The sequence below is a fragment of the Engraulis encrasicolus genome, chromosome 12 (genome assembly GCF_034702125.1).
Source record: "Engraulis encrasicolus isolate BLACKSEA-1 chromosome 12, IST_EnEncr_1.0, whole genome shotgun sequence".
NCBI lineage: Eukaryota > Metazoa > Chordata > Actinopteri > Clupeiformes > Engraulidae > Engraulis > Engraulis encrasicolus.
In genome coordinates this window covers 11,975,723-12,000,059 of record NC_085868.1, presented here as the reverse complement: position 1 = coordinate 12,000,059, position 24,337 = coordinate 11,975,723, and the positions used below count along the sequence as shown (strand labels likewise).

Below are 24,337 nucleotides of genomic sequence, written 5' to 3'. Positions count from 1 at the left end.
CTTGCTGTTTGGTGTCTCTGAAAGATAATATTATTATTCATAATATATCTAAAATTTGGGATGGTGTTTTGGCCCATTATTTTTATAATGAATTTTAAAAACTCATTCCTGTGTGACATGCAGGTGTACCTTAGGAGCCCTGTTACCTTAGAAAAAAATTGGGTTTACTACACCTAAAATGAATAGCCAAGTCAGTGTACACTAAAACCTAAAATCTCTGATACCAAATAGGTGATTTTATACTTGTTCAGCTCAGTATTTCAGTATATCTGACTTAACCCTCAATTCCATCCTAAGAAGGTGGCCAATCCCCTTGATTTTTGTGTTCCATTTTCACACAAAGATGGCGGCTCATGGAGTCAATGGCATAGTTCCAAAATAGTTCCAGGAAGTCAGCATCAAGGGAAGGAAACAAAACACCATTGTTTGGAGCAATATTTCCAATCTATGACAGCGGTTGTGAACTTGCTGTTTGTTGTTTCTCGAAGAGGATATTCTTATTAACAACATATCTAAAAATTGGGATGGTGTTTTGCCCCTTTTTTTGTTTGTATAATGCCTTTTCAAATCTCAATGCAATGTGGCATGCATCCCTCAAATCCATCCAAAGTGGCGTCATGAAAAAACCCCCCACCATTTTTTAGAGCAATACCTCCAAAGTATGACACCAGCTGTGAACTTGTTTTTTGTTGTGTCTGTAGGAGGATATTTTTATTAACAACATAGCAAAAAAAATAGAATGGTGTTTTGCCTCATTCCTTTTAATGATCGTAAAGCGCATTGCGGTGTGACATAAGCCTGTGATCAAATAGTGCAGAGGGAAGCGGAAGTGGTGAATTGTTCTGGGCCAAGGACATGGGGGAATCAAGATTGGGTACTCATTACATTGCATGTATTGGGAAGGGGTCTCTTCAGACGACTTTATCCCGGGCCCAGGCAAAGCTGTTTGTTCAGCTCAGTATTTCTGATTTTTTTCAGGGATTCTGGCCTCATCTTTTTAAGTGTACTATCGGCCAGATGATCAAGTGACTACGCAACATGTTCTCACTGGCGCTACGTTAGCAATAAATTCAAGATGGTTGAGAGAAGTACCATTTTGAGAGAAGTCATAAAAAAACAACCTCTGGAAATAAAACAAGGTGTTGATATGATTTCCTTGATGCAACCTTGACTGCCTTGATGGTGATTTAATATTTGAAAAAAAAATGAAATGTATTCAACAAGTCAGGAACTTTCAATGCTCTGGCCTGTGACACATGATTTTATACACACTTAACTTTCAATCACAAGCTGCATCTTATGAGTTGACTTTATAAGGTAGCTTGCCATTGTCATTGATGGTGCATTAGGTATCTGCATTCATATTGTTGTGTGCAACCATCCGTCATTGGCAATTCAATGAGGAACACCTGAATGAAACTGTAATGTCATTGTACAGGTACAACGAAATTGGTACCTTGAAGGACAATGACAACATAGGTATTGATTTCAGTAAGGATACCACCACCATGCTCAGGGCACTTCGGTCAGGGGAGGATGATGGGGGGCGAGAAGTTCTACAATCAGGATACCTCTTTACAAACTGTCTCCTCCTATGTGTCATCTCTAATCAACTTTTACTTTCCTATGTGACCATAAAACAGTCCCACCCCCGCCAACAGTCACCACAGAGGTACCCTGACTGTAGAACTGTGAACCGCCCCCAATCCATCACCGTATCTGAACGCTTTTGCATGCTGCAAAGCTTCCTTTCGGCTTTCATCATCTCACCTGGATCAATGTGATGATGAACTTTATAATTAATGCACATTGTCTACAAGTATCCAAACCATGATTGTTGTAAACACTACTGCTAACCTGCAATCCACTTGCCAGCATTGCAATGGTATAATATTATATTGATGCAAGCAGCTGAATTAGATCGCAACTATGTGACAAGAACCACATGGTTGTCTGGTGCCAATATGAACTTCTGTGCCTTCAATATTCACCTCATATTGAATACTGCATGCAAGCAAACTCTTCTAGCTAAAACTCCAGGACCATGCTGTCAAAATAGTCTGAGGGAATCTCTAGCCAGTGTGAATTAAGTTATTTTGCAATACAGCTGATAACTTAACGAGTAAGACACAAGCTTCATAGCAAATATAAATTTACAGGTGCTGATTGAAAGACTAGTTAGGATGGGAGTCCTTGTTGCAAACAAGAGTGCTACAATTCTTTAATCCTCTCCTATTTCATCACTTTATTCCAAGACTACTACTACCGCTACCACTACCACTACTACTACTACTACTACTACTAAAATGATGATGATGATGATGATTATTATGATTTTACAATTAAAATAATTAATGTCTATCAAAGCCATGTGCAATGTGCTATTCTTGCTGTGTGGCATCAATCAATTCATTTACAAGTGTTATGGTTTCCCTAGAATTTGCTTTGTCATTCACAGGGTAGCCATCTTGTTTTCACTATTAAGATGACATCAGAGCCATGGATTTGAGAGTTGCGACAAGTCGGTTGGTGACATGGTCCTCATAGCTTCAAGTAATTGTAGCCAATTGAGATTTTGAAGTCCGTTATAAAAAGAATGAGGCAAAACACCATCCCAATTTTTTTATATGTTGTTAAAAAAAGCATCCTCTTTCAGAAACACCAAACAGAAAGTTCCTAACTAGTGTCATAGATTGGAAATATTGCTCCAAACATTGGTGCAAATTATTTTTTTCCCATCTTTGGACCTCTGTATCTCAACAACCATTGGAGCCTTTTGTTAGATATACTATGATGTGAAAGTCATGGTACATATCAGACCATTTACCAAGGATGAACCTTACATGTAGAACTTTGAGGTTTTTACGGGCATTTGGAAACCCTAGAACATATGGTATCTACAAAAAGTAGAGGCACATTATTACGGTGTGATTTGACTTACAGTGCTGCAAATTGTAATATATGATATTCAGGTCTGGGACTCTTAGCCCTGAAAATATAATGAATCTGACACAAATAGTTCTGGAGATAATTGAGTCTGAACATGGTCACTCATGCAATGTCGCTAAAACAAGCGTAGGGGGTGTACTTATTTACAGATTTTTTGTGCCAAAAGTATCCAGAGCATAGTTCTGATATTGTGGATATGATCTATTGGATGTTTAAGCCATCACATACATTTTTTTCAGGCAAATCCGAGGGGGTCGAGTGGGAGATTTTTCAGAAATTTGCTGATTCCAGCTGGAATGACCCCTCACACAAGCACATGCACCCACAGTACCCAGAGTACCCAATGAAGAGAAGCACACACACACACACACACACACACACACACACACACACACACACACACACACACACACACACACACACACACACACACACACACACACACACACACACACACACACACACACACACACACACACACACACACACACACACTCCCTGGATACATTGAAGTTGAAAGGAACACATACACACACATAAAAAACACAGGTCTTGTAACTGACTCACCATGGTTCGCTGCCAAAGCCGTACCAGGCCAGCTGTAGAATCTGGAAGCCCAGCCCCAGCAGCACCGTGTTCTTATTCCCGATGCTCCTCATCAGCAGCGTCAGCACCAGAGTCTACAGCACACACAGACACCCACACACACATTTGCAGACACACACACACACACACACACACACACACACACACACACACACACACACACACACACTCACAGACACACACACACACACACACACACACACACACACACACACACACACACACACACACACACACACACACACACACACAATCATGAACACACACAAACATAAATGCTTGCACACACAAACATGATCACACGCACACGCACACACACAAACATGAACACAAACACACACACACACACAGCTGCTAACATGAACACACACACACACACACACACACACACACACGCGCACACACACACACACACACACACACACACACAGACACAGACACAGACACAGACACACAAACACAAACACACACAGTCATTAGAGCTGCCACTGCTGCTGCCTGTAGCTTTCTACAGCACCACTGTCTTCAAGGAATAAGACATTGCAGCCCCAGGTACAGATGAGAGCAAACATCCAGGATTCTTATTTGACAGCCGTCTGATGGGGAGAACGGGGGTACTCCCGGCAAAAATTGACAAAATGGTAACAACTGAGACATGCATCAGCCGTCTGGTTTGGATTGTTTACCATAAACAAACAAAAAAAGGAAATAAACTGCCTTCCAAGACAGCGCTGGTGACAGAAAGCACTGAATATATGAATAAAATGCCGCCTTCAAAGACACCTTCATTTGGCCCAGCGTTGAAGGAATCATAGATGCATTCTGCATGCAGCCGTCAAAATCCACCATTCTGGGGGGCGCTGTGGCGCAGCGCGCTAAGCCCCCTACGTTTGGGCTTGCATGCCCACCCTCGGGGACCCCGGTTCTAGTTTCCCGATTGCCATTTCCCGATCCTCCCCTGTCTCTCTGCCCCATTCGCTTCCTGTCACCATCTTCAACTGTCCTGTCAAATAAAGGCATAAAAGCCCATAAAAATATATTTTAAAAAATAATAAAAAATCCACCATTCTGTCGAACTGTCGAGTCAGCTCTGCTGTGTGTGGTCAGGGCCACAGCATGCAGTGTTGCTGTCTAGCAAGGGGCGTCTGGGAGGAAGCTTTTAATTGGCACCCTAAGGAGTGTGAACCCTAGCAGTAGATATACATGTCTGTCTACACTATGCTGTGATCTGTCAGTGCAGCAATGCAGCAAATCACTAGTGTTTCAGACAAAAACCCACAGAGACAGACAGATAGGCAGAGAGAGTGGAGAAAAAAATGCTGCTTTTTGTGAAACCCCGTCACAAGAACATACAGGGACGTACAGTATAATAGGAAAAGTTTGGAGGGCTACTGCGTTTTTGGTTGGTAGTCCAAGGCTCTTTGGTCAAAAAATAGGACGCAAAAGAAACGAAGAATCCAAGGCACTCTTCCCAAAAAAGTTAAAATAGCTTTATTAAATGGCTAAATCATTGTAGAAAAGTTAAAAATGCCAACATGTTTCGGCCAAGGAGTGGCCTTCATCAGGGCAGAGTCAATGGAGGGACAGGGATGTAGTTTGTGTCATCCGTCATCTAATCACAGCTTGTGTCATCTGCACAGAGAGTCAGTGTCATGGCACTAAAATGCAGAAGAGTGTGTACAGTGTAAGTGTGTAAGTACTGCACCTGCCTCATATACAGTACACAACACAGTATTCATATAGTGTTGTACATGGTTGTCATTTGGTTGTCATGAGTCACAGCAGCAGTGAAATGCATAAGTGGGTAGCTCTCCCTCATCAAGTACCGTTCGGTTCCTGTGCCACGATGCCACATTCAGAGGCATAGGGTAGATTGGATAGTTTGTGTCATTTGAGTCACAGCACAAAAAAGCATAGTTGGGCCTCATAAATAAAAAAGTAGTACACCTGTGCCACAATGCAGTGCAGCATAGTGTAGATGGTTTGTGTCATTTGTTCACAGTCACGGCAGTAAAATGCATAGAAAGGTGGGCAGCTTTGCCTCATAAATAAGGTACTGCACCTGTGCCACGATGGAGAGGATGCCCACCACCCCGATGAACACGGCAATCGTCGCGGGGGTGAAGTTTATGACCTGCGGAAGAGAGGAGAGAAGAAGAGAGGTGAAAAGAGTGATGGCAGGAAGTAATTTGTGAGAATGTGTGTGTGTGTGTGAGAGGGAAAGATACGTAGAGGTAGAGCGAGAGGGGGAGAGGGAGAGAGAGAGAGAGAGAGAGAGAGAGAGAGAGAGAGAGAGAGAGAGAGAGAGAGAGAGAGAGAGAGAGAGAGAGAGAGAGAGAGAGAGAGAGAGAGAGAGAGAGGGAGGGAGAGAGGGTGTCAGAAACACCGCATTACCGTCTCTCCTTGCCCCATCGAGCCTCAAATCCCCTCTGCAGTGACACCAGACACTGGAGTGAATATGATCAGGCTCAGTCAAGCAAGGAAGAGGAGTGCGAGAGAGATGGGGAGAGAGAGAGAGAGAGATGGAGAGAGAGAGAGAGAGAGAGAGAGAGAGAGAGATGGAGAGAGAGAGACAGACAGAGAGAGAGAGAGGGAGAGAGCGAGAATTAAATGCAAAACAACAGAAAATACAGGAGGAAAAAGAGAGGGAAAATGAAGAACAGAAATGAAAGGACAAAACGCAGGAGCACATAAGACACAGAGGATAGACAAGGTTTTGACAAGAAGACACGGGGCAAGACAGGGAAAGGATTTGTGTGTGTGTGTGTGTGTGTGTGTGTGTGTGTGTGTGTGTGTGTGTGTGTGTGTGTGTGTGTGTGTGCATAATAAGACAGGTTCCATGGGAAAAACAACGGAGCACCAACAGCAGAACAGCACTATAACCCTCAGCACACACACTTTATGAAATATTCAGTTTTGTTTTGCACAGCATATGATGACATCATCTCTACGAATAATTTCCCCAGGCAGACATTCACATGGAATTAATTCAGCTTGAGGGCATTCAAACACACACAATCATACATACATAGCCACACACACTCACGCGTACGCGTACGCGTACCCGCACACACACACACACACACACACACACACACACACACACACACACACACACACACACACACACACACACCTTACTGTATGTAAATGAGCCTTTCGGATATCTTGTGAATTATTTATGTTTTTTTTTTTCCAAATATGTTTATATCGGTTTCAAAATTCAGAAAAGCATTTCTGTTTGTTTACATTGTGCTGTATCTTTGTATTGAACGTTGCCTTGGGCAGAGCAAGGTGTCTGTCTATCTCTGCTATCGCACAGCCTTTGGGGAAAAAGAAAAGTGGAAAAAACGTCTGCAACGAAAGTTACGAAACAACAATCATAATCAAAAAAGTAAACAACTGCTCCAAGTAGGGGTGGAACGGTTCACAAAATTCACGGTTCGGTTCATATCACTGTATCAAGGTCACGGTTTTCGGTTCTCTACGGTTCTTTTTTTTTAGTTCATGATAAATGGTGCACTGGGAATATTAAACCATATTTATATAACTGCAATTATAAAGTGATGATGCGTAAGTTCAATCAGCTGTCGTCAGCTGATGTGCGCTGTCTGAGCCTTCCAAATGCCCTCTTTCAAGTGGCTAATAGAATCAGACTTATCACTAAATATCCTACATATGGTTTGTATAGGCTTATAATGTGAAAATGGTGTGATTTTAATTGTGTCATCCTCTGATTGGTCTTATATGCTAATGTGTTAATCAGAGAGACTGTATAAGATACTCCTGCGATCTCTGCTTTACATATTTTTCTGGGCAGTACATAAATTGCGGTTTGCCACGGACTGCATTTCACGGTTTGGTATGGTGGGTGCATTGTACGGTTTCGGGTTTTGGTACGGTTTGTACCATCCCTAGCTCCAAGGTACCCGGATATATCTAGGTAAAGACAGTCACTGCATCCCTGCAGCAAAGCAAAGCAGTACAACGCTCTTCCATTGAGTCGAAGGGATGGGCCCGCTGACAATGACAATGACATTCACACAGACAGACCCATCGTCACTGTACCCTCTTCTCCCACCGACAATAAACTTTTACAGCAGCCGCAGTCCTCGTAATGCACCAACTGCTCTGAATTAGTCACACCTCATCACTTACGCTGACAACCACGTAGCCACAGCAGAATGAATGTACTGGCTGATCTCATTTGAGTGCTTTTTACCACATCTCTCTCTCTCTCTCTCTCTCTCTCTCTCTCTCTAATTTCTCTCTTATTTCTCTCTCTCTCTCTCTCGCTCTCTCTCTCGCTCTCTCCCTCCCTCCATCTCTAACTAGGAGACATGTCAAAACAAATAAGTGATGTAGGATAACTGCCTGGCCCGGGTCTTATTACTTGAGCAATGATAGGAGGTCAGCGTTGCCTAATGATGTTTCAATTCACAACATTGTGTTTGTGAATACTAAAAACACGCCCCGCCGTGCCACACAGAACCGTACGTGCACTCAGCACACACACAGCATTACGGCCTCACCTACTGGATCTCAGTTGGAGCAGGAAACACGTGTCACGTACGCATCTTTCTGTCACACATGGGCACACGCGTGCAGTCACACAAACACAACACACACAGCAATACTTATGTAATACCATAAGGCTCGCCTGTCATCTCACACACACACACACACACACACACAGTACATACACCTAAACCCAAACGCACCCTGGATCTTTGAATACACAACAAGCACACATGCGCATACACACTGTCACTGTCTGGCTTACCGAGATTCACTCAGAAGCATGAACACATTGGCCCATTGAGGTGAAGAGGAACACACACACACACAGACACACACACACGCACGCACACACGCACAGACACTCACACGCACAGACACACACAGCCAGACAGTCACACACACACAGCCAGACAGTCTCACACACACACACACACGCACACACACACACACACACCTCTTTCTCGCACTCTCCCAAGCACACACACACAAAGTGACAGCCTCACCTGTCTGAGGTAGAGGAAGAAGCTGGAGTACTGTCCAGCCTCGGGCAGGTAGGAGAGGAAGACGGAGATGCAGATCATCAGCACCGTGGGGTCCTTGCTCACCTTCCTCAGCGACTGCAAAGGGACAAATGACACAACAAAAATCATCATATAAGAGATCCTAAATGAGGACCGTTGAGTTCTTCCCACCATCCTCAGGAACTGCAAAGGGGCAAATGACACAAAGTTTGTCAGAGGACGAACGCGCTCAACTTTTTCTTGAAAAAAAATGAATGACATTTGAGGTGCGCGATAAAAAGTATCAACTTGAAGAAGAAAAATTCGCACTCACAAGCTACGTCTCATTATTTATTTATAAATTACCACCATGTCCACAAGCAAACGCGTTGCGGCTCTCAAGCCATCATCAGTGCGTGGTAATGACAAATGACACAACAAAAATCATCACATAACAGATCCTAAATGAGGACCGTTGAGTTCTTCCCACCATCCTCAGGAACTACAAAGCGTCTTCTTTTCCCCCCAACACAGCTCTGCCATGACTAGCCCCCACCACGTTTTGTTTGGTTGGACGCTTAACCTGTTCGCTGCCACGCAGTCGCACCGAGTTTATATAAAAAAAAATGTTTTGGGGTCTGGGCAACAAGTTTTTTTCCCCAACTTTATTTAGACAGGACAGTAAAGAGTGGGACAAGAAACAAGTGGGAGAGAGAGACGGGGGAGGATCGGGAAATGACCTGAGTCGGGAATCGAACCCGGATCGCCCTCGTAGCCGTCCAGTTCCCTGGGCGACAAGTTTTGACCGCTTCTGCCTTTGCAAGAAGGCAGTATCATGATATGCCCATTCAAAGTTCTGTTAGCCTTCAGTCCAGAGAACAACCACATGATATGATGTCATAGGGCATCCACGCTTCAAATTAATATCATTATAATTTTTTAACTTTTCAAAGATTATTAGAGACCTCTTGGTTGTATCAAACCGTAGATCAGAAATTGTGATACAAACGAACCAAATCGTGAGTTGAGTGTATCGTTACAGTCCAACTGACTTGTTAGTTTTAGGAATGCTATGCTTATTACTACCCCGGATGGGACTCTTTTCTTCCCCCCTGCGGCCGAGAAGGCAGCAAACGGGTTAAGTGTTGTAGCCATGGCAGAATTGCATTGGGGAAAAAGATGCGACTACATAGGGTTAAGCAATAAGAGATCTTGTGTGTTCCCCAGTGACTGCAAAGGGTAAAACAAGGAAACCCACAAGAGATCCTATAAATACCCTGTCTTCCCCTGGGACTACAGGACAAACCACAAACACAGGAACCTCAATCTCAACGTAATTGATTGCTCATCAAATGCATAGATAGACAGGATAGACCACTGAGTGTCTTCCTCAGGGTAGATTACTTATAGAGGTCAGTGAGGCTGCTTTGCTTTGCTTGCTATTACCATTCCCTTGTGCTCATTTCATTTGCACAGAGGGTCTTGAACTGCCAAATTGAGAAACATTTAATGGTGAGCGTTGAACTTGAACAAGGCCTTCCTTTTCTATGCAGTCGCTGCATTTGTTCATGCTATTGCAAAACAACTAGATTATTAGATGTTTTGGATTGTATGTAATGTCACTGTGAGTGGGCAACATGCAAAAGGTAGTGCTTTTGTTTATACCAACTCCAATACATCTACATTAGATGTATTACATTACATTGCATTTGGCAGACGCTTTATAACCAAACCACTCCATCAGGTGAACTGTTACACTCAACTCATATGACTGCCAAAAAAAAACCACACAAAACAAGTTTGCTGCTCATATTTCCCCTTCAAACATCTGACACAATAAGTCATTCATCACAACTTTGTAACTTTTGCTGTGTTTCCTTACCGTGACTTGAAAGACTAAAGTGTTTGATGTCATTCATTGTGAAGAAAGACATTGTGACATCAATCATAAAACAAAACACTAAACACAGAATGCTTCCTGAAATGTGTCTTTTACAAGTAATGACTGACAGATTTTATCAAAGCAGAAAGAAAAGTGTGTATGAAGGTAATTTTTTACTGACTTCCAACAACAGTAGAAACTAAAACGCTGAGCAGGAGAAAACCTCCATCCTGACGAGTAAGAGTAAGAGCAAGAAGCCGAGCAAGTATGAATGTGTGTGTACGAGAGAGAGAGAGAGAGAGAGAGAGAGAGAGAGAGAGAGCGTGCGTGCGTGGGTGCATGTGAGATTGACATCTGTGACGTGGAATGATGTGATCAACCTGACAGAGACAGAAACCAAGAAAGTGTGTGGATGAGAGAGAGAGAGAGAGAGAGAGAGAGAGAGAGAGAGAGAGAGAGAGAGAGCGAGCGTGCGTGGGTGCATGTGAGATTGACATCTGCGACGTGGAATGATGTGATCAACCTGACAGAGACAGAAACCAAGAAAGTGTGTGGATGATAGAGAGAGAAAGAGAGAGAGAGAGAGAGAGAGAGAGAGAGAGAGAGAGGGTGAGTGAGTGAGAGTGAGATAGAGCGAGAGAAGCTGAATGTCTGCGTGTCTGAGTGAGTTTGGTTTGGTATGGTACAATGAAGGTATCAGTCCAAGTGTGTGCATGTGTGTGAGAGAGAAACGCACAAAGCAAGTGTGTGTGTGTGCGAGCGCGCGCGCGTGTGTGTGTGTAAGAGAAGGGTTGCGTACGAGTGTCTGTGTGTGTGTCTGACTGACTGATTGACAGCGGTGACGTACAGTGATGGGGTCGGCCTGTTCCCAGAAGATGGCTGCTCCCCAGGTGTGTGTGTGTGTGTGTGTGTGTGTGTGTGTGTGTGTGTGTGTGTGTGTGTGTGTGTGTGTGTGTGTGTGTATGTGTGTGTGTAAGACAGAACCAAAGAGGGATAGAAACCAGGTCTGGATGTGTGCATGTGTGCGTGTGTGCGTGTGTGCGTGTGCATGTCTGTGTCTGCAAGCCTACCTACGTGTCACTCACAAGAAAAATATCACCCAGGTGACAGAATATGGGTGAGTGAGTGAGTGAGTGAGAGAGAGAGAGGGAGAGAAAGAGAGAGAGAGAGCGAGCGAGAGAGAGCGAGAGCAAGAGCGAGAGCGAGAGAGAGAGAGAGAGACTCACAGCAAATGGGTCGGCCTGTTCCCAGGAGATGGGCGCTCCCCAGGTGGTGAGCCTCATCTTCTCCGGCAGGGACTCGGGCACGGCCAGCATGATGAAGCAGATGTCGGCCAGCGCAATCAGCGTGGCCACCAGCACCACCAGGTTGTCGCCGTAGCGCGCCGACAGGTACGCCCCGATGGCCGGGCTCGTCACCAGGCTGGCCGCGAACGTGGCCGACACCTGAGGAGGGGAAGACAGTTTAGGACAGGGGCAGGGCTATTCAAATGGCGGCCCTGGGGCCACATGCGGCCCTTGGACAGCAAGGTTCTGGCCCCCTACAAGCCCCTTGAAATACAGAATCGTTTTTTTTTAATTTAGAGATAAAAGTATGGGTTCCTTTATCGTGCTGAAATGGGACACGGGACATTAAAATGCAGGAAATTACATCTTAGAAATGCAAAAGTTTCTGGGGGAGGACCCCCTGACCCTCCACTTCAATGAGGTCTCCAGTGTTTCCCACAGAATTTTTGGAAACTAGGGTCACGCGGCATAAAAACAAAGAAAGCAGTTTAGGAGCACTGAAATTTGTGACGCACAGACAAAAATGGTCTAAGACACTAGGCTATACCTTTTCCCCAACACACATAGGCGTACACATTCTACATGAGGGGTGCTGAAAAGGGCTGAACAACATATTACACATTTATGTCTATACACATTCATTACACATTAATTTCTATATGCAGCCCGATGTCTCCTCTGCTTTGTCAATGAAGGCCTGTTGCCTAACTCATTATCATACAACTGTAAAAATAAAGCCTGGAGAGTGTCAGTAAACTCATCCCAACTGTCCCTTCTCTCAAGGTTTTTTATTGCTTTTATTATTAACTACAACAACTTAGGCTTTTGATCCCTCTGTCTTTCAAGCACTCATTGTTTTCTCTATAGGATGTATTTACACCAGGAGGAAAATGCGAAGGAAATCGTTTTTCAAATCGTTTAATAGAAAACGGAAATCATTTAAAAAAAAAAAAAAGTACAGTAAGTTTTTACATTTTCGAAACTATGGCGGCCAAATTTAAACTATGGCGGTGCGCCATAGTTTCCTTAATGTATGGGAAACACTGAGTCTACCATATTTTTTTCATTGACAGACGGCAACCATAATACATACGTATACTGTAGTTCGGCCCCTTAACTGGGAGGAATTTGAAAAACTGGACCTCGTTAACATTTAATTGAATACCCCTGGTTTAGGATGAGGACACCTACTACTGTAAGAGTCTTGATACTTAGAAAGTTACTGTGTGGGAAATACATTGCCAGTGATGAAGCACGGAAGCACTGTTCCACCAGTGTTTTCTCCAATGCTTTTGTATTTTTTAGATGCGTCCTAGCATCTCTATAAGAGAGTACATCCGTCCGTCCGTCTGTCTGTCCGTCTGTCCGTCATTCTTTAAATCGTAATTCCCTCCTGTGTCCACAAGGCTGCAGAGTTTTTGGACTGGAGCTCCCAGGGCCTCTCTGCGTACACGGACGCATCTTTGCCCGCCTGGCGGACTTGTTTTAATTTTTAAATGTTGCCTGCCACTCTAAGCCAGGACTCCCTGGAAGTGCGTAGAGCCATTGTGGCTCACTGTGACCTTTCCTGGTCAAACAAACGAAAAAAAATAAAAACATCCACAAAAGATAGTGGTGAACAAAGGATGCAAGTGTAGCAGTCATGTCCATATGTCTTTCAAGCACTAATGGGATTGAAATGAAGCGTTGCCTCCTTCAAAACATTAAAGATAACATCTGCACACAGAGAGAGATGCGTTCCAGGGGCTGAGGTGCCAGAGTCCAGGGTGTCTACAGGTTTGACCAAGTCAAAATTAAGACATTTTAAGACTTTCCAATACCATTTTCCGAATAAAATTAAGACCAACTCGCGGCGTTTACAGGTTTTAGCAAGTCAAAATTAAGACATTTTAAGACTTTTCAATACCATTTTCCAAATGAAATTAGGACCAACTCGCAAGATCATACACAGGTTCAAATGAAGCAGAAAAACCAATTGGTTATTTACATTAATGTAGCCGTTTGAAAACACAAAACTATACACAATGAAACTTTACACTACATAAAATTCAATAATGCGTTCTAAATTACACTACATGGCTACAACTCCAGATTTCCGTCGCGAAGTTCATCACATGGCTGACATAACTATTTCTCCCTAAATTAAGCTCCACAAATTTAAGACATTTGGGTTGAAAATTTAAGACAAAATAAGACTTTTCAAGGCTTTATTTGGCTAAAATAAAATGTAAGACTTTTTAAGACTTTTTAAGGACCCGCGGCCACCAGAATGTGTCAAGAGCTGTACATCACTTTGGAAAGACGCTAAATCTGCCACATACCATGGCAGTAAATATGAGAAGAGTATGCACACTTGAAGTCCCGTTTTCCTTTCGTTCTACAGCATAGGATAATTCATTCAAAATTGTCCGTCTTTCAATGCAAACACAGGTGAACCATGTGAGATATACAGTAAATCTTAGGTGTAAGTCACCTATAATTTCAGTGAATCTAAATAGCACTGACCATGACTGACATGTTGGCCTACTTCGCACGAAATAGGTTAAGGTGGGAACTATTTCAAGTGTGCTGACTGCTGAGCTGACCCATTTCCTTGGAATTTATGTTGAGCCTCTTCTATATTGTACAGCCAACCAGTTTATCAAAGAAATACACAAATAAAACAACCACACAGAGATAGTAACCATGTTGCAACAAAAGCCAGTGTAGCCACTCAGCGATAAAAAGCAAACAGACAGTTTTAGAGTTGCTGTCATAACACGCATCCACATCTCTGAATCTCCATGTGGACTATCCACCAATCATCAGCTGAGAGAGAGAGAGAGAGAGAGAGAGAGAGAGAGAGAGAGAGAGAGAGAGAGAAAGAGAGAGAGAGGGGGAAAGAGAGAGAGAGAGAGAGAGACAGAAAGCCATGCGTACATGTCAAGTGGCTATGTCCTTACCAGTCCGTAGGCTGTACTTCTCTCCTTCTCTTCTGTGACGTCAGCCACATATGCAAAGATGACGGAGAAGGTGACAGAGAAGGCCCCCGACATGGAGATCATGGCAAAGTACCACCTGCACAGGAGAACAGCAGTTATCAACTATCTATGCAGGCATTTTAAAAGTACTGTTCATGGCTATTGTTATGCTGTCTGTACAGAACTGAGTCAAAAAAAACATATTCTTATGTAATAAACTGGTTGGTTAGAATTCACTCTTCTGTCCAGTCTATCCAATTTGATGGGTAATCAAACCTTTGTTTCATCTTTGGCTGTTCAGTGCTTACACATCTTTGTGCCATTTAAAGCTATTCATTACATGTCTACAACTTGAATTGCAAAAAATAACTGAAAAAATTAGGGTGAACTCAAACTTTTGAACGACAGTCAGTGTTTCCCACAGAAATTTTGGAAACTATTGGGGCAGCAGGGATTTTTTTCCGGGGGGGGGGGGGGGGGGGGGGGGGGGGGGGGGGGGGGGTGCAGGTTCTCACGCGGGCCTTTTTTTGGGGGGGGGGGGGGGGGTGTATTCGCGCAGCGTAAATACAAAACGGCAAAACAATGAGTACAGTATGACATTGGCGCATGGAGAAACTATAGGCCTGGGCCTACATTTCAGCCATTTATATTTTGAGAAAAAAGGCTACATAAGATTTTACCCATGACATGTATAATAGTAGTACATTGTCATTGTCAAAAAATGCAGTACAGTGAATCATTTCTGTTTACAACACAGTTGCATTCGTCTCTCATGCAGGGGTCTATGTAATGAAAACAATAATAAAACAAAATAGGAGCAGAGATAAGAATTTAAGAGCACTGTGAAATTGTTAACGCATAGACAAAAAGGGTCTAAGAGGCTATGCCTTTTCCTCCACACACATAGGCGTACACATTCTACATGAGGGGTGCTGGTCACAGGGCCAGTTTTTCAAAATTCCTCCCATTAAAAAGGGCTGAACAACATATTACATTTAAGTGTCTATATTCACATTCATTACACATTTATTTCTATATGCAGCCCGATGTCTCCTCTGCTGTGTCAATGAAGGCCTATCACCTAACTCATTACAACTGTAAAACAAAGCCTGGGCAGTGTTGGTAAACTCATCCCAACTGTCCCTTCTGTCAAGGTTTTTTATATTGCTCCCAAACCCAAGTTAACTACAACAACTTGACTAGGCTTTTGATCCCTCTGTCTTTCAAGCACTTGTGGTTTTCTCTATAGGATGTATTTACTCCAGGAGGAAAATGCGAAGGAAATCGTAATTCAAATCGTTTTGAACAAAAACGGACATTTTTTTTTTTTACAATTTCGTAAACTATGGCGGCCAAATTTAAACTATGGCGGGCCGCCATAGTTTCCTCAATGTATGGGAAACACTGACAGTGTATTTCCATTCACACTGGCCAACGACAACAGCTGTTCCACATGCACATCTCATGCAGAAGGCATGACGTCTATACATTCTAAAGAAATCTGATTGGCTGACATCATGTTATGGTTCAGAAAGCTCACTCTCATTCAAAAATCACTCTACAGTAAATATGATCCCAACAACATTGTCATGCTTGTCATTGTCTGGTTGAAATGTGAACAGCACCATTCACTTGAGTTATAATGATTTTTACAAAGTCAAAGATGTAGTTGTCTTTATAGTCATCATTGTAGATGTGAGGAGGCCTTTACTAAGTCCTGACATGCCCTGTCAGTAGTACTGTTGTAGTTACTTTTTTCTCCACCAATAGTACCACACGCCATTGACAAAATAGTGCACATGATGAGGCTACACCAGTTTGATTATATATATTATAATATATATACCGGTAGTATGACTATATATATTTGTGGGGGGTCCACTTTCTTTAGACAGGACAGTGAAGAGTGGGACAGGAAATGAGTGAGAGAGAGAGACGGGGGAGGATCAGGAAATGAGTCAGGTCGGGAATCGAACCCAGGTCGCCCGCATACTCGCATAGCAGTCCAGTGCACAGCCGACTAAGCCACGGCTGGGCCTATGTAGTTTATTCTTAATAATGAGAAAACTACATTGATGTCATATTGTGGAAAAATGGGTTCGTCTAACTTGGCTGCTAGATTGTAAATTCTTGCTGTGATGATACACAGGACAACGTTTTGAGCAATATGTCAAATACAATATTTTGTTTGGACCGTTTATTACTATATCACTTTCATCAAGGGAATTTGGATAATCAGCAGACAACTTTTCTCAGTTTTCCATCTTGCCCTGTGTATCATTAGGATTACATTACCTCACATCTAAAATACAGCAATCGATGAGCAACCACCTCAATCAACCAGTGGATCCCCAGAATCAACCAGTGAGAAGCCTACACTGGCCCTTCCCCTACCTTAATGCTCCAACATGGATTAAGATCTGTGCCGATTACAACCACTTGAGCAGTTTAATAGGATAGAGCAGATCCAGGTTACTGGAATGTGGCTCCTGCAGTCAAGTTCCCCATCAATGCCCACAACTACAGCAAAGACACACGTATTAAAGGCCCAACAAGCACGCTTGAATATTTCCATATTTTGAATATTTCTCTTTAAAAATATCGTTGTTCACCCCTTGTAGATTCCTGAAAATCAACACAGTTTTTGCAATGTTGGCTTCTGTATGTATAATGTACTACAACCTCACGATGTTCGAGATTTTAGTATTCAGGATTTTTTTACATGTGGTTTTCATCCCACAAACATGTGGGATCGGTCAATAAAGTTTTCAATCGCATACTTAATCACAGTACGTACTCATTTAAGCATCAGTTAGCTGATTAAGGTGGCTAATCAAATTCAAAACGTACATAGTTACATAGCACACCTTTAAAAGCACACTTGCTATTTACTTTTTTTGCCAATGTGTGTTGAGTAAACATATTTTATGCATGAAACCGATGTACATAGTAGCACTATTCTGCGCCTAAATGCGTAGATTTGAAAATGATTACATCTCATTTTTATGCACAATTTACCAAGTGTCCAAACTCCAACAGAACTGGAGTCTGTGTAAAAATAATAATAATAATAAATTCTATTTTAAGCGCCTTTCAAGATACCCAAGGTAACTTTACAATTAAAACAAATAGAGAACAGTAGAGAAAGTATAACAAAGCATCAATTAATTAAAAATAGGAGAATAATTAAAATGTAAAATAAAATAAAAATAAAAATTAATTTAAATAAGTAAAAAAAGTAAGATACATTTGAAAATAAAATAAAATGAAAAATAAGTAAGTGGAAGCGCCTGTCAGTGTGATTGAAATGCAATAGCGAAGAGGTGCGTCTTAAGCTTTGATTTAAAAGCAGACAGTGTAGAACACGGCGAAGTGAGAGTGGGAGAGAGTTCCATAGCTTTGTGTAGGCCCTGTATACTAGATACTGCATGAAGTAGTCATGGTAGAGTGAGGCATGTGGCACAGCTGCAGAGACAGCAGGTGGGAGAGGAGAGGAGAGGAGAGGAGAGGAGAGGAGAGGAGAGGAGAGGAGAGGAGAGGAGAGGAGAGGAGAGGAGAAGAGAGGAGAGGAGAGGAGAGGAGAGGAGATGAGAGAGGAGAGGGGGAGAAGAGAGGAGAGGAGAGAGGGAGAGGAGAGAGGGAGAGGAGCGGATCGGATCGGAGCATAGAGGAGAGGAGAGGAGAGGAGAGGAGAGGAGAGGAGAGGAGAGGAGAGGAGAGGAGAGGAGAGGAGAGGAGAGGAGAGAGGGAGATGAGAGAGGAGAGGAGAGGAGAGAAGAGAGGGAGAGGGGTCAGGCAGGCAGGCTGGTTTAGCTTACCAGGGGCTGAGCCTCATTAGAGGGATGGGAGCACAGGTGAAGAAGACTGTCACCAGCAGGAAAGATCTCCGCCCCCACACGTCAGACAGGGCCCCGATCAGCGGAGCACACATGAAGGACAGCAAACCCTAGTAGCAGGGGAGAGAGGGGAGGGGGTTAGATTCAGTATGTATGCATATTATACATTTGCACTGCTGCCATCTGGATTTTAGCTTAAGTGCAAAATTTCATTTCATTACTCTGTACTGTTACATGTACAATGAATGTATAACGCCAATAAAAATCCAATAAGGGCACATTTAAGGTAAGACCAAAGACAGCACTAAAACTAGTGATGCTAGCTGCAAGTCACTACCATACAGCAGAACTATCTCCACAGACAATATATGTTCCGTGCTGAAAAACACCACCAAATCTAAAATCAGGCAGCATGCCTGAGTACCATCACATCACCCCTGCATGTCATATATAGAGGAATTGGCATGCTATAGGGAAATGCACACCAATGAAGACCTGTGGGATGTCTACAGCCCAAATTAAAGATTCAGATTTAATGTTCTCGTACAGAGTCCTTGCTGTTCACTCCTGGGGCTTCTTAATTATTTTTTGCCTCCTAGTTAACGCTGGTACCACTCTGTGAGAGTAAGTGTGCAGTGCTCTGTAATTGTGTACTGCACACCCTTGCAAAATGACTTCAGTTTCTTACTCATTCTGCAGATATTAGTAGCTCGAATTTCTTTGGAAAAAAAATAATAGATAAAGAATTATTTCTGACAAAGAACAAACCATTACAAAGATGGCTATGCTTCCATAAAAGGGCGGTTTCTTTCTCGCAATCAGCGCCAACACTCTGGAATTAAGCAACAACAGAGGTACAGGGGTGCATTTCTCGAGACCAAAGTTGGTTACTACATTAGCTACTTTGTTGTTTTCAATGCATTTTCCCATTGGCAACTACCGAAGTTGCTAACAGGCTAACAACTTTTGAGAAATGCACTCCTGGGCTGGTTTAATTGCCTCTTTCCACAGCAAACACAAAAGACTCCTGCTACCCAAAAGCCCCTGAAGTGCAAAAAGTTTCTAATAATAAATCAGCCTTTTACACCCGTTAATTTCAGATTAGCTGACGATATGCCACTGAAACGCAGGGGTGCTGCTGGCACAAAATATTACAGCAAAGTGATTACAAAACACTACAGATACACCTTAATTGGAACATTTTATATCAAGTTGGCTAATAAATCAGTAAATAAAAAGTAACAAAAATTACACAAGTCCATGACAACCTTCTACTCTACTCTACTAAAAGGACACTGACAGACTGACATATATTTAGTCTCCCATTGGTGCTGAGAATGGAAGACTGTGATTTTTATTTAGCACAATGTCACCTCCACCCCCTTTCTCGCACGCACGCACGCACGCACGCACGCACGCACGCACAGTGCTGATGGGAAGTTGAAGGTCTTTAGTCCTTTAGTCTCATATTCCATGATATCCTCACAATGAGAACGACATGACATGTACACCTAGCCAGCCCATAGCACAAAGGACAGACAGACAGTCCATGCCATCTAACGGGGGAGGAGGGGGGGAGAAACTGCACTACTCTGCAATCTGCATAAAATGTCCCCAATAGAGCAGAATGGCACTGAGGTAACAATCTAAAGACTGTTTCCAACCCAGCCCCAGCCGAGGTTCAAATGGCTAAGGCACTGTACTGTTGAGCTGGGAGCCTGGGTTCTATTCCGGTCCAAGGTCATTTCCTGATCCCCCCATGTCTCTCCGACTGAATAAAGGCTTAAAAGCCCAACAAAAAACCCTGCTTCCAATCCAAAAGATGGATACAGTGCACACAAGACATCATTCATATTCAAAGATATTCACAGATTCAAAGACATTCAGAAACAAATTGAAAGATATTCACATATTCAGAAGATGTCTGAAAAGCACTCCCCTCCTCACACACCAAACTGGCATGAGGCATAAAGCATGAACCGTTTTACCCCCTTCTGTGCTGTGTGAGTCACTCAAACGTGCAGTCAAACTTCAGGCAAAGCCGACATGAGCATCAATCAAATTCCCCACCAACCTACCCGAACACACCCCACCACCTCACCTTTACTCCTTGAATGAGGCCATTCATCAGGAAAGTGTGATGCGGAAACGTCTCATGCAGAACCTGCAACGTGAAACATGGAAGAACATGTGAAGAGTTCAGATGCAAAACCCAATAACTCCATTTCTGAAGACCTGCACTTCTATATTTTTAGAGAACCCCGTTGTTGGTTTGTTTTGCATTCATGTACTTGATAATGCATATAAATAGTTATATTACATAAATAAAATAATAAAAATATGCAATTTGATAGCTTTGTATTAAATGAATAAGAATTAAGATTATTTTCTGAAAAAGCACTTAGGGGGTTTTGCATCTGAACTCTTCATGTACAACCATAGTGTATGGATTTTTTTTCCGCAATCACAAACACAGACGTTGCTTTGTGAAGAGTTAAGTAAGTTACGTGCAAGAGCTTTGGAGCTTTGTATGTGTATGTGTGAAATACGGCTCACTAAACAGTAACACAACAGGGCATTACTGTGTAATTGCTGGCACTTTTCCCCCATTACACGTTTTGGAAGGCTCAACACGGGAAATGTCAGAAAACAAGCAGCTCAAAACTGACATGACTGACTGAAATACGTCACACAAAATGGACACGGAACAATTCAGGTGGAAAAAAAAATCTACGGGTTTGTTGCAGGTTTATACAGTAGCCAAGATGACCTTGCCATCCGTAAGCTTCAGCTCAATTCACAATCTGTATGAAATTAGTACAAGGGAGGGTATAAGACCAGACTAGGTATAAGTCCACTCACTATCATATGAAAAATAAAAAGGTCAGGCTTCTTATTTTGTGATATTAAAAAATCGTGCCCACCCTATTCAGATGGTCATAACAACACAACCACCAAGGGATTATTCATATGGACTATTCTAAGTCGCTCTGGATATTAAAAAAAGGCTGCTAAGTCCAATGTAATGCAATAGCCTAAAGTAATACATTCCCCAGAGGACCTTCTATGTTTTAACCTGCCAATCAAAATGATAAGAATTAAAAGCGCATTAGCTTACAGCACTGTCACTTCCTATTAATGTACATTTTATTTTTGTGCCAGACTGTATCATCTACTTAATATATGTATATTGTGATGTATATTACATCATTACAAACATACATTATGTGTATTACAAATGTGACTGATTGAAATGTTTGAATGTTTTTAGCAAACGCAAAATGGGGTAGTGGTAAAATGTCCATGACATTATTAACTTACCGTCAACATTGGGGTGGTAAGCAGTCCCCAGGCAAAAAACTCAAGGAAGATGACCACCACGGCATGAGCCACACTGGCTTTCCCAATACCTGCTTGTGCCTATTGTACAAAATATACAACGAGCTTATAAATAAGATATATTTCACATGTAATCATATAATATCCTCATATGATCATAAAATATCATCATAGAATAATACACAATCACATAATATCACATGGAAATACTAGGAAAATATAACATGCAGTGACACTTCTGTCCACCTGCTAAGTGCATAGTGTTTGTGGGGGGGGGGGTGGATTAGAAGTCATTTTAAATAGAGACAGAAAAAAATATAGCAAAACACATTTAGGATGTATCAAACAGCAAAGGGGTTATTTATGACCCGCAAAGAGGAATTTTGCAAACAAACAACCTCAACTGGGTTAGGACTAGGAGGGAACCAACCAAAAACTACCCTAGGCCATATCACTCCAGCTTTTGTTTTTTGACACTTTAAGTTTGTCGCCAAATCAGCCATTGTAACTTTGTATGAATAGACGTGACCAAATTATACTGGACACTTTGAAGCTAAAACCAATATGGATGAAACATAACAAAGACCTGTAGTGATACGCGCGAGCATGCCTAACCGAGGTGGCAATCGGTTTCTTTTCCCTTTGGTTCATTTAAACCTTTGAGGCCTAACATTAACCACAGCCATCTAAATGACTGGACTGTTTCTGTGGTACTACGGAGTGAGGTAGTAGTAGTAACCGTGCAACATAAATCAACGATGCTGATGGAGTCTGCACGAACAGCTTGTGCTCCCTGCTCACTGGACTGGAAGCTGCCAGTTGCCTCGCTCGTTATGTAATAGAGCTCTATCCTGCCACGAAGAGTGAAGCGGGCACATCATTGGAGTCCACGGCGATGAGCTAACACGAAATGCTGTCTCAAGTCAACAGCACCAAGGACAGTGTTTCATGTTTTGCTTGTTCAGCATGCATGTTCAGCTATGTCAAATAAGCAACTGATTTTCAACATATTTTCTTCCTGAATCGATAAATGCACGAGCATTAATAGAAAACAACCAGCCTGGTTCATCGTACTTCATCTGTCAAACTGCTAGATATCCCCATTTGAAAATAAATTCGTAACCTCCCAAAACATCAGCACAACGTTTAGAGCTACCTCCGTTGACATTCCTCATACAATACTTGACATCTGTCAAATTGAACCGACATCGCTCGTCTCGTCTCGAGATTAGTCAAGGCCTTTAGCTCGCGTAGCCGCGAGAACCGTACGGCACGGAGATAGAAAACAACATTGGATATCTTTTCTAGTTATGGTTTGAATGAATGACGCGATTTATCTCACCACATTGCCATCCCGCATAATTATCTTCTTGACCAAGATCACACGACTGGTCCCTCTCTGTTCCTTTTCGGGAGCCATTTCTTCACATCCTGTTGGAATTACATAAAATCCATGCTGAGTGCATATCTTCGATACTCCTGCCTCCTCCAGGTTGGCTTCGGATTCAGCACAAACGGCTGATAATACTGCGAATCTTTGTGTGAAGCCAACAGATCAATTTATGGCCAGCAACTCAAAATCAGACCGCTGAATGAAATCCGTGTACGTCTACACTTGTTACGAATGCTGTCGTCTCTGTACATTCATTGGGAATTTCGGGCATCGACTGATCCCACGTCAGGTACGTGCCGTTTTGTGAAGTACAACCCAACAGCGAAAGCGTTGTACGGGCTGATCTGGAATCAGCATCCGCATGCCGTCAAACTGGCGACCGGAAGTCACGTGTGGTGAAATGCTCGGGTTGGCCCAGGTGAATCAATCTATTTAATATTATGCAATATTTTCACACATTGGTTTCGAACAGTGTCAGATAGAATGCCCTTGAAAGACAGGGTAAGGTATTTGTTTCATTTGGAATAGCCTAACTGACAATATTTCTAGCAAGGTAGGCGAAATGACTGAAGAATTCATCTGTTGATTTCTCACTGATTGATATGGTGCTGTCCACCCATGCCATGCAGGGGCGGTTCTAAGGGGTGGCAGGGGGTGGCATTTGCCCCCCCAGAAATATGATTTGCCACCCCAATTAAGAGCCCTGATTGTGACCAATAGCCTTAATGCTTGACATCATTTCAGACATAGAACTTTAGGTTGCAGGGTTTCACTTTAAGGGATTCACTGTATCACATTAGTGTGTGTGTCGATTATATACTGTTTATAATTTTCCTTTAGTGTAGGAGCATGCCCCCCTGAAATACATACCCCTTTGCCACCCCAAGAATAAATGTCTGGAACCGCCCCTGATGCCATGCACCAAGGCCTAAAAATGTTGAATGTTGACATTTACGACGTAGCCAAGTAGGCTAGTGCAAAAATATCTCCAGGACACAATCAGTTTTGAAAAACAATTTCATGTTCTAACTGCAAGGGTCTACATGGCAGTTTACATTATTATAA

At 42.7% G+C, this 24,337-nt stretch overlaps 1 protein-coding gene across 1 annotated transcript in view; it reads right to left on the bottom strand.

The window, feature by feature from the left end:
* Positions 1 to 23,677, bottom strand: part of mfsd14ba (major facilitator superfamily domain containing 14Ba) — a 32,984-nt gene extending 9,307 nt beyond the window's left edge. Inside the window, exons 1-9 of the mRNA XM_063211658.1 lie at positions 23,222 to 23,677; positions 21,862 to 21,960; positions 20,642 to 20,704; positions 18,523 to 18,650; positions 14,687 to 14,801; positions 11,685 to 11,903; positions 8,580 to 8,693; positions 5,618 to 5,689; positions 3,517 to 3,629 (exon numbers count right to left, since the gene is read on the bottom strand). Of these exons, the coding sequence (XP_063067728.1) occupies positions 3,517 to 3,629; positions 5,618 to 5,689; positions 8,580 to 8,693; positions 11,685 to 11,903; positions 14,687 to 14,801; positions 18,523 to 18,650; positions 20,642 to 20,704; positions 21,862 to 21,960; positions 23,222 to 23,299 (1,001 nt within the window). The 5' untranslated portion in view covers positions 23,300 to 23,677. The remainder of the gene's footprint in view (positions 1 to 3,516; positions 3,630 to 5,617; positions 5,690 to 8,579; positions 8,694 to 11,684; positions 11,904 to 14,686; positions 14,802 to 18,522; positions 18,651 to 20,641; positions 20,705 to 21,861; positions 21,961 to 23,221) is intronic.
* Positions 23,678 to 24,337: the final 660 nt, after the last annotated feature.